Raw genomic sequence first — 12,187 nt, 5'->3', positions numbered from 1 at the left:
TTATACAAGGAGATTCAGTTTGGTCACTGTATTTCAAGATATACTATCTTAAATTTTTATAGCTGGGCCTAAATTTTATTATTTCCACATCAAAAATCTAGGTAAACCTAAATATTTAGAACACCTTTTAAAAACAAGACAGAAAATTATTTAATCAGTAGGAACATATGTGTGTATTAAAACTAATCATGGAAATATATATGAGAATGGCAGGGGGCAATATTTAATAAGAAAAAAAGCAAAACACAAGAGTCTCAATCTGACATCTTTATTTGAATCTCACTCACCTTTTACATCTTCTGCACGATTCAGCAAACTAGTCTTATATATTTTTCTACTAGCTGTAGCTGCAAGAAACACATAATTTAGGTCATAGAGAAAATATCTAGACATGCTAAAACAATATCAAATATCCAAGTTCAGAAATATACAGCATAAAATAATTTGCTCCTAAAATTTACCTAGTATCTTCTAGAAATAATAAAACAAAAAATGTAAACGAAATTCTTAATATGGTAAATCAATTCTTTAGCACCTGAGACAATTATTAATATTTGCCAGGCCAAAGCAAAAACACTTCCTTATGTTGTGTTTTTTCTGAGTCCACATTTTTCCCCCTCTACTAGTAAGGATAGTTCTACATCTCTCCTCGTCCTCCTCCTTTGTCCTAGAGGTCTTAACCCAAGGCATCTCAATGGAAGGAAAAATAACTATCAATATTCCTTAGTCCAGATGGCAAGACTGATGATTGATGAGCCTCTTGATTTTGACATATTTTTAAATGGCAATTTATGTATTCCTAAATATGAAAAATAATTATCTTTAGAATTATGGATATTTTTAACTCTAACTTCTAAGTGATCTAGAATAAACATGGAGATTTGGATTATACAAAATTTGTAGGCTATAATTCTAATTCCCTCAAGATTCTACCTGATACTTGCAATGGCTGAACAACTCCCTGGATGACTATATTAACTCTCTTGAAGACTATTCTGATATTTGAAATGCCCACCATTAATTGGAAGTAATTTCTTTAGCTCCGAATGCTCTGGTGAGGACTCTATCCCCATATTTTGCAAGACATTTTCCAGGTCACTGAGGTCAACTTCTCCTCCTGCAGAACAAAAGAAGTAGAGAAAGATGACACTTTAAAAAATAGCATAATTTCCAGTTATTAAAGAGAAATAAAGCATAATGATACCTGCTAAAAAATAAGCAGTCAGCTACAGACACAAAATGAACAGTGTTTCTTTAACACTGGCAAAAGAGATGCTCCCATAATAATGGTTATAAAGTAATATTTCACAATTGAATAAGGTTCATATAATTTAAAAATTATTAGAATAATAAAGATGATCGGTACAAATAACTTAATATAGGGTATGGAAATTAAGCTAGAAATCAATAGCAAAAGCTACTAGGAAACTCCCCTAACTTTGGAAACTAAAGAATGCCTCTCTAAATAAATCATGTGTCAAAAAAATAAACCAAACTGGAAGTTAGAATATTTTGAATTGAGTAAAAATAATAATATTACATATTAAAACTTAAAGGATATGGTAAGGTTGTGCTGAGGGAAATTCACAGCCTTAAATGCATGTAATAGAAAAGATGAAAAGATCAATAACCCAAGGTTCTATCTTAAAAAGTTAGGAAAGAACAGCAAATTAAACCCCTCAAAAGGAGAAGAAAAGTTCTAAGGACAAAAGCAGAAACTACTGAAATGAAAAGCAAACTTTAAATAAAATCAATACAGCCAAATGTTGGGTTTTGGAAAGACCAACAAAAGTGATACATACCCGCACTAAGACTGACAAAGGAAAAAAAGAGAGAAAGCACAAAGAATAAATATTTCTAATGACAAAAAGGACATTACTAAGAATAGCCAAGAAGAGTTTAGAGAAGTAAATAAAATTGGGAGGATTTATGCTTCAGATATCAAGACAGATTAAATCTACATTAAAAGAGTAGGTATACTGGTGCAAGGACCAGCAGATAGACCAAAGAACAAAAAGAATAAAAAGTCCACACGTTTATTATCTTTGATTTATGAAAAAGCTAGCCTTACATTAAAGTAGGGAAAGGATCATCTTGTCAATAAATGGTGAATATCCATTTAGAAGAAAAAGGGACCCTTATCCCACATCATGTAGAAAAATCAATTGAGTGGATTATAGATCTAAATGTGAAAGGAAAATAATAAAGCTCCCACAAGATAAAATAGGAGACGTTTTCATGACCGCGGTGTATGGAAGGATTTCTTCAACAGGCTCCCAAACATTCTAACTATAAAAGAAAAAAGGTTGACTAATTCAACTACGTGTCAAAGAGAAACTTTTGTTCATCAGAAGATAAAATACAAGAGGAGACACCACACAGCACTGCCAATGCCCCCGCGGAGAAGCTGAGATCACCACCGAATTTGAAATATTTAAAGTGGATTCAAAATTGTTTCAGTAATGCAGACAATTAAGTGCGTTGTTGTGGGTGACGTTGCTGTTGGTAAAACATGACTCCTGATATCCTACACAACAAACACATTTCCGAGGATGTACCGACTCTTGGTGACAACTATGCAGTCACCATTATGATCGATAGGGGGCCATACACTCTTGGACTTTCTGATACTGCGGGGCAAGAGGACTATGACAGATTACAACTGCCAAGTTATTCTACAAACGTATTTCAATGTATCTACGAATACATTTCTACAAATGTATTCCAGTCTGTTATTCAGTGATCTCTGCCTCCTCATTCGAAAATGTGAAGGAAATGTGGGTGCCTGAGATAACTTACCACTGTCCCAAGACTCCTTTCTTGCTTGTCGGGACCCAAATTGATCTTAAAGATGACTCCTCTACGACTGAGAAACCAAGAACAAAGAGAAGTCTATCCCTCCGGAGACTGCCGAAATGATGTGAAAAGCTGGCCCATGACCTGAAGGTGGTCAAATATGTGGCGGGTTCTGCACTCACAGAAAGGCCTAAAGAATGTATGTGACGAGGCAATATTGGCTGGCCTGGGGCCTCCAGAACCAAAGGAGAGCTGCTGCTATGAACAACTCTCCAGAGCCCTTTCTGCACTGCTGGTGTCAGCATTGTACTAAAAGCAATGTTAAACTAAAGATGAAAAATTCAAATTCATTTCTGCAATAATGACAAGTGCCTTGCACCTACAAACATGCACTTGTGTGAGACAAGGCCCATAGGTATGATTCCCTTCCCTTTCTCAATATTAGTTAATTCAGTAATTGTGTATTGTCAGAAAGGGATTAGTACTAGGTTTTTATCTTGTTTCAAAAATATTTTTTTTGTTGTTTAAAAGCAAGGCATGCTTGTGATGACTCTGTAATCGACGAATTTGGGTTGTTAAAGCTACTCCCAGGCTCCATCCACTCTCGAGTTGCAAATATTTATGTGCCCAACATGAAAGCAGCCAAATCCATAAAGCAACTATTAATAGATATGTAAAGGAAGAAATTGATAGCAATGAACTAACAGTAAAGGACTTTAACATCCCACTTATACCAAATATATAAAGCAACTATTATTCTGGAGAACAATCTGGGAAATCCAGTTTTTTTCTTTTACCTTTATTGGCGGGGAGGAGAGAGTATGTGGGCATTTGTTTTTATTTAGTCATGCTTTTTAAATTCATTAGCCACTGGACAGCTCTTAGGGGGAAGAGGATGGACTGACTCCACATTCCATTTCCTAGATCAAGTTTAGAACACTTGTCCCCCACCTGGTGCTCTTAGGAAGGAGTATAGTAAATGCCTCATTTAATAACATACTCATAGTTAAAAGTTGCCTTTTCTCTCCACCCATGAGTAGGCCCAGTACTGGATGAAATTCCTGAAAGTAGGGAGAACCTGTCTGGCCCCTCCTCTTTTCTAGGATGTACTCTATATGTGACTGTGACTTTCAGGGAAATTTGATTGCCATATGCTATTTTTTTGACGTTACTTTCTAACTTCTTTCACTGATAAATGAAGAAAAGTGTTTTGGGGGGTATTTTGAAATACATCCAATGGATTGAGTGTGTAATTAAAAAACATTTTTCCCTATCAAAAAAAAAGACGATAAAATATAAGTGAAAAGTCAAACTATACAGCAAGATATTTATAGTTTATATAACCTGCAAGGGACTTGTATCTAGAGTACATTAAAAAAACAAACAAACAAACAGGTAAAAGATAAACGAAAAATGCAATATGAATTTCTGGGAAAGATGGCAAGGTAGGAGGATCCTAAGCTCATTTGTCTCATGGATACCCCTCGATACACCCATATCAGTGTAACCAACCCAGAAAATAACCTGAAGACTGTCAGAACAGACCCCCCACAGTTAATTGAAGAGAAGAGGCCACAATGAAAAGAATGGGAGGAATAATGGAGATGTGGTTAGAACCAGACCCCCAGGAAAACCAACCACAAATGTGAGGGACGCCACAAGCACGGAAAAGGGAGAGGAAGAGATCTCCTACCAGGCACCCCAGACATGGGTGACCTGCACTGTAAAGACAAACCCCCATAATATTTGGCTTTGAAAGACAGAGGGGCTTAACTTTTTTTTTTTTTAACTTTTACAATCACTGGAGCTTAACACCTAGAATTTTAAAAATCAGTTGGCTTGGCTCTGGGAGAGCTGGAGGGCAAGAGGAAACAGTCTCCATCCTTAAAGAGACAGCATAACAAACAGCCCTGCAGGGATCCAGCATAGAAGTGGCAGTTTGAAAAGTGGCTGGGATATAGAGAAAGGAGATTTATTTACTAATCTCAGAACTTCTCCTGGAAGGGCAGGGATCTTTAGGAGACTTCTCCAAGAATAAAAGACCTGGCAGGCACCATTTCTCTCCCCTACCCCCACCCTAATCCAGATACCCAGACAGCTGCAGGAACCAGCTGGAACACTTGCCATGTAGCTTGCTAACACCGCTTGACCCACCCCTGCATTCTCCTGCAGACTGCCCCCTCCAACCATCCCCACTGGGCAGGAGTCCATCCAAAGCAGCACTAGATGCCTCTCATTTTGTAAGCAGCAGGCAGCTCCAACACTGTCCAGGACCACTCCCAAGTGACTCTTGCCCTGGGAGAGGGAACATAATCACACACATCAGTTTGACTATATTCCCAGCTCTGGGATGGGTACAGACCTCTGACTGCCAGCTCTACCCACCAATGAAGATCTCACAGCGGGCAGCAGAAAGTGAGCACCCTGATGTTTGGTGCAACCACAGCTCTGGCAAATGGGGTGAGGGCAGGCATCTGGTCTGACCCAACTCAAGCCCAAGGTGGCCCCAGACTGGCCCTTTAGCATCACAGGGACCAAACCTTGTCCACAACAGGCAAAGAAGGCCATTGCAGATGACAACTGATGGCAAACATGACTCAACAATCACAGCCCTAGGGCATGCAACACCCAGAGAAGACAGCTGAAATGCTAGTTTTTGGTGAACAGGGGACATTACACAACAGGACACTACAGGGCCTCTTCTTCATAAGACCGCTTTTTTCAAGATCAGGGACATAGCTGACTTTCCCAATACATAGAAACAGACACAGGGAGTTAGACAAAATGAAGCTGCGGCCTATGTCCCAAATGAAAGAACAGGTCAAAATCACAGCAAAAGAGCTAAATGAAACAGAGATAAGCAATATACCCGATAGAGAATTTAAAGTAATGGTCATGAAGGTACTTACTGGATGTGAGGAAAGAGTAGAGGATCATAGTGAGAAATTCAACAAAGATATGAGAAAATACAAAAAAAGAACCAGAGATGAAGAACTCATTAACTAAAATTAAAAACACACTAGAGTGAATAAATAGTAGACTAGAGGAAGCAAAAGAACAGATCATTACTGAAAGAACAGTAATGGAAAGCAACTAAGCTGAAAAGGAAAGAGTAAAAGAACAATATAAAATGAGAATAGAGAACTCAGTGACACCATCACATGTAATAACATTAGCATTATAGGGATCCCAGAAGGAGAAGAGAGAGAAAAGCGGCCAGAAAAGTTTGTTAGAAGAAATAATAGCTGAAAAATTCCCTAATGTGGAGAAGGAGACAAATCAAGATTCAGAAGACTCTGAGTCCCCAACAAAATAAACCCAAGGAAGTCTACACCAAGACACATAATAATTAAAATGGCAAAAAATAGTGGTAAAGAGAGAACTTTAAAAGCAGCAAGAGAAAAAAGTTATATGCAAGGGAAACTCCTTAAGTCTATCCGCTGATTTTTCAGAAGAAACTTTGCAGTCCAGAAGGGAGTGGTATGATATATTCAAAGTGCTGAAAGAAAACAACCTGCAACCAAGAATACTCTATCCAGCAAGGCTATCATTCAGAATAGAAGGAGAGACAGAGTTTCCCAGACAAACAAAAGTAAAAGGCATTCCTCACCATTAAACCGGTCTTACAAGAAATGTTAAGAGGAATTCTTTGGAAAGGAAAGGCCATAATCAGGAGCAAGCAAATTAGGAAAGGAAAAAAATTCACGGGGGCATACAAACATAACCAAAGTGGTAGATCAATCACTTATAAAACCAGTATGGAAGTTAAAGCACAAAAGCAGTAAAATCAATTATAGCTATAGAAATCAGTCAAGGAATTCACAAAATAAAAGGAAGTAAAATATGAAATCATACATATAAAATGTGTGTGTGGGGGGGGGGAGGGGAGAAATTTAGTGCTTTTAGAATGGGTTCAAACTTAAGCAACCAGCACCTAATATAGGCTGCTTATATGCATAGGATATTATATATAAACCTGATGGCAACCACAAATAAAAAAACGTGTAATAGATATGCAAAAAACAAAAGAAAAAGATATTGACGCATATCACTAAAGGCCATCAAACCACAACGGAAGAAAGCAAGAGAAGAAAGGAACAAAGAAGAACTACAAAAGCCACCAAAAGCTACTAGAACCGATAAATGAAATCAGCCAAGTTACAGGGTACAAAATCAATATACAGAAATCTGTTGCATTTCTACACATTAATAATGAAGTAGAGAAAGAGAAATTAAGAAAACAATCCCATTTTCAATTGCACCAAAAATAATAAAATATTTAGGAGTAAATTCAGCCACAGAGGTGAAAGACCCATACATTGAAAACTATAAAATATTGATGAAAACATTGGAAGATGACATAAACAAATGGAAAGATATTCCATGCTCATGAAGTAGAAGAACAAATACTGTTAAAATGTCCATAGTATGCAAAGCAATCTACAGATTTAATGAATTCTCTATCAAAATACCAGTAACAAATATAACAAATAGTCCTAAAATTTATACGGAACCTCAGAAACCCCGAACAGCCAAAACAATCTTGACAAAGAAGAACAAAGCGGGTGGTATCACAATTCCAGATTTCAAGTCATACTACAAAGCGGTAGCAATCGAAACAATATAGTACTGGTATAAAAAGAGACATATAGACCAATAGAAAAGGGTAGAAAGCATATAAAGCATATTTAGGCATATAATCCACAATTATATGGTCAATTAATCTTTGACAAAAGATTATACAATGGGAAAAAAGACAATCTCTTCAACAAATGGTGCTGGGAAAACTGGACAGCTACATATAACAGAATGAAACTGGACCACTTTACACCCCACACCAAGGGATACTAAAATGGATTAAAGACCTAAATAGGAGACTTACTGCTATAAAAATCTAGAAAAGAGCACAGGCAGTAATTTCTCTGACATTGGCCGTAGCAACATTTTTTTCTAGATATGTCTCCTGAGGCAAGGGGAATAAAAGCAAAAATAAACTATTGGGATGCCATCAAAATAAAAACTTCTGCATAGCAAAGGAAATAATCAACAAAATTAAAAGACAACCTATTGGATGGGAGAAGATATTTGCAAATGATGTATCTGATAAAGAGTTAGTATCAAAATGTATAAAGAACTTACACCAAGTCAACATCAAAAAGCCCCAAATAAACCAATTAAAAAATGGGCAGAAGACACAAGCAGACATTTCTCCAAAGAAGACATACAGATGACCAACAGACATGTGAAAACAAGCTCAATATCACCTATCATCAGGGATACACAAATCAAAACTACAATGAGATATCACCTCACACCGGTCAGGATAGCTAAAATCAAAAACACAAGAAACAACAAGGGTTGGTGAGGATGTGGAAAAAAAGGAACTCTCGTGCACTGTTGGTGGGAATGCAAACTGGTGCAGCCACTGTGGAAGACATTATGGAGAGTCCTCAAAAAAATTAAAAATAGACTACCCTATGATCCAGTAATCACATTACTGGGTATTTATCCAAAGAATACAAAAACACTAATTCAGAAGGATATGTGCACCTCTATGTTTATTGCAGCATTATTTACAATAACCATACTATAGAAGCAGCCCAAGTGTCCATCAGCTGATGAATGGATAAAGAAGATGTAGTGTGTGTGTGTGTGTGTGTGTGTGTGTGTGTGTGTGTGTGTATATATACACGCACATATATATATATATATATATACACACACACACACACACACACACACACACATACACATACATATATATAATGGAATATATATATATATATAATGGAATATATATATAATGGAATATATATATAATGGAAATTATATATATAATGGAATATATATATAATGGAAATTATATATATAATGGAATATATATATAATGGAATATATATGTAATGGAATATTATTCGGCCATAAAAAGAATGAAATCTTGCCATCTGCAACAACATGGATGGAGCTAGAGACTATAATGCTAAGTGAAATAAGTCAATCAGAGAAAGACAAATATCAAAGGATTTCACTCATATGTGGAATTTAAGAAATAAACAAACAAAGAGAAAAAAAAAGAGTGAGAGAAACTAAGGAACAGACTCTGAAGTACAGAGAACACACCGATGGTTACCAGGAGGCAGATGGGTGGGTGGGTTGGGGGATGAGTGAAGTAGGTAATGGGGACTGAAGAGTACACTTAGCTGATGAGCACTGAGTAATGTATAGAGCTGTTGAATAATGTATAGCTGTCACTAGAATGTATACCTGAAACTAATATAACACCTTATGATACATATACTTGAATTTAAAAAACAAAAATTTTTTTAAAAATTCAGTATGTAGAACACAGACATCCAAGCAAATAGGCAACAGACATGAAAGGAGCTTTATAGGGGCGCCTGGGTGGCGCAGTCGGTTAAGCGTCCGACTTCAGCCAGGTCACGATCTCGCGCTCCGTGAGTTTGAGCCCCGCGTCGGGCTCTGGGCTGATGGCTCAGAGCCTGGAGCCTGTTTCCAATTCTGTGTCTCCCTCTCTCTCTGCCCCTCCCCCGTTCATGCTCTGTCTCTCTCTGTCCCCAGAATAAATAAACGTCGAAAAAAATATTAAAAAAAAAAAAAAAAAAAAAGAAAGGAGCTTTATAGCAGAGGTATCCAAATAACCAGTAAACATGAATGCTCAACATCATTAATCATTAGGGAAATCCAAAAATAACAGTGGGATACCACAGCATGCTCACCAGAATGGCTACAATGGAGAAGAGAGATAATACCAAGTATTAGCAAGGATGTAAAGCAATTGTTGATGTGTCAAATGGTACAACTGCTTTAGAAAATGGATTGACAATATCTACTCAAGTACACACAATCCCATCTTACAACAAAGAAATTTCATTTCTAGGTGGATGGCCTAGAATTGTGCACATATGTTCACCAAAAGGCATATACAAGAATATTCATAGCAATATGTTCTTCATAACTGCTCCACACTAGAAATGTCCTGTGATGGTAGACTGGATACATATCTTGTGGTATACTGACCCAGTGGAATATCGCACGGCAATTCAGGTACAACGAGCTAGTCAGAAATCATTTTACCTACTACCGCACATTCTCTAAAGATCTCCTTGACTATAATTTGACTGTACAATATGCAGCAATGAAAACTAACAAACTGCCGCTACATGCAACAATGTGGACAAATCTCAGAGAATAAGATGTAATACAATGTTACATGAAAGAAGTCAGACATCATGGAACACAGATCAGATGACTGCATTTACACAAATTTCAAAAGCGGGTGAAACTAATCTGTGGTCCTAGAATACAGGCTGCAGTTACCTCCAGAGAGTCCAGAGGACATGACTGTGAAGTGGTAGAGTGGCTCTTCTGTATTATTGATAAAGTATTCCTTCATCCAGGTGATAGATAAAGATGTATGTTCACTTGGTAATAATTCTTAAGCTGGACACATTACACAATGTAGTAATTACGTGTTTCATACTTCAGTAAAATCTTTATCACAGGAAAAAATATAATTTAGTGTAGACTTGGGATCTCATATTTATAGTAATTTCTCACTGACCTGTAATAACTTGTACTGAATCTATCAATGTTTTTAGATCAGTCTTCCCTTTAGCTAAAAAATAAGACATAATGGAGATACAAAGCAGGTTCTTTAAAAAATTATAAAATAAGAAACCAGAAATAAGCTACATTTCATTATTCCACATCACCATTTGGGCTCACTTGAATTGCTTAATTCTTAGTTTTATGACATTGATTCTATTTTACTTTTTTAAATTTTTTTAATGTTTTAATTTATTTTTCTTTGAGACAGAGAGAGACAGAGTAGGAGCAGGGGAGGGGCAAAGAGAGAGGGAGACACAGAATCCAAAGCAGGCTCCAGGTTCTGAGCTGTCAGCACAGAGCCTGACGCAGGGCTCGAACTCACAGACTGTGAGATCACGACCTGAGCTGAAGTCGGACGCTTAACCGACTGAGCCACCCAGGTGCCCCAAGACATTGATTCTATTTTAGTAAGCTGGCCTTTGACCCTTGAACCATAAAGTCTGGCCCATGGAAAAATATGCTTTTACTCAGCTCTTTTAGTCCTTATAAACAGGATAGAAAATACCATCCATGCAAGTTAATTCTCTAAAGGCCCTCAATTCTGGTAATGCTATGACTCTTAAGTATGAGTCTCTAGTGAAGAAAAGTCTATTTTCATCTCTGGTTCATTGCTAATATACTCTGATTCTCCCTGTTGCTCAGAATTGCTGCAAATGATTACAATGTACTAGAAGTAAGTATTAGTGGCCTGACCAAAGGCAGTTTTTGTTTTCCTTAGGAATCATTCACTTTTTCGCTCATTTACTCTATCATCTCTCACTCAACATTTATAGGGTGCTTACTTATAGGCCAGACACTCTGCTACGTACTAGATACAGAATAACCTTTTCTATTCTAAGGTCACATTAAAGTGACAAGACAGGCAAATAAGCATACATTTACACAATGTGGCAATTATAATGAAAAATGTATGCAGTTATTGTGGAAACACAGAGAAGAGACATCTAATGGAGCCTGGGTATTTAAAGAACTTACTAGAAAAAGTGCCCTCAACTCTAATAAGCAATGGTGAGGAGTAGGTCAAACAAAGGGGAAGGGGAAACCCTCTGAATAGCGGGGAAAGTATAAACAAAACAAAGATGCGACAAAAAGCATGATATATGTATGCTTGGAATAAAAGTTCAATGTTAGTGAGGGTAAAATACTAGATTGAACAGATAAGGCCAACCCAGATAATGAAAGAGCTTGTTTGCCATAAAAAGGACTTGAGACAATCCCAAGTACCTAACTGAAAGCCATTAAAGGATTTTAAATTGGTGCAGAATGTCATCAGATTTGCATCTTATATGGATCACTCTAACGTCTAATATTTTGTGGAAGCCGTTGTAGTAGCTGAAGTCAGGAATGAAAGGACCTAAAATAGGGCAGTGGTAGCAGGGAGTGAGAGAAACTGATGCATTTACCTATGGGATTTTTTCCAATGGTTTATTATGAAAATTTGTAAACATATAGCAAAGTTGAAGGAACTGTGCAATAAACACCCATATGCCCACCATCTGATTCTACTATTTAACATTTTACTATACTTGGCTTGTCACATATCCATCCATCTACCCATCTGTGTGCAGTAATTTTTAAATTTAGGTTTATATAAAGGTAAAACTTACAAAATTAGGTGACAGATAATCCAGATAGTGGTTGACAGGAATTGGGGGAATCAAAAATGAATTCCATATATCTAGCTTAGGTGAATAGATGGATAGGGAGAGCACAAATGAGATTGAGAATACAGGACTAGGAGACTGGACAGGAAAATACTGAA

At 37.0% G+C, this 12,187-nt stretch overlaps 1 protein-coding gene across 1 annotated transcript in view; it reads right to left on the bottom strand.

Annotated features, from left to right (window-relative positions):
* Window positions 1-872: 872 nt before the first annotated feature.
* The window catches only part of LOC147571463 (EF-hand calcium-binding domain-containing protein 13-like), a 134,212-nt gene continuing 122,897 nt past the window's right edge, over window positions 873-12,187 (bottom strand). The window contains 1 exon segment of the mRNA XM_086696352.1: window positions 873-1,117. Coding sequence (XP_086552478.1) covers window positions 975-1,117 — 143 coding nt within the window. The 3' untranslated portion in view covers window positions 873-974.

This window comes from Puma concolor, unplaced genomic scaffold (genome assembly GCF_028749965.1).
Source record: "Puma concolor isolate L17-30 unplaced genomic scaffold, mPumCon1.1.hap2 unalloc_scaffold_26, whole genome shotgun sequence".
NCBI classification, from domain to species: domain Eukaryota; kingdom Metazoa; phylum Chordata; class Mammalia; order Carnivora; family Felidae; genus Puma; species Puma concolor.
Note: the sequence above shows the minus strand (reverse complement) of the source record. Positions and strands in the feature narration are given on the sequence as shown.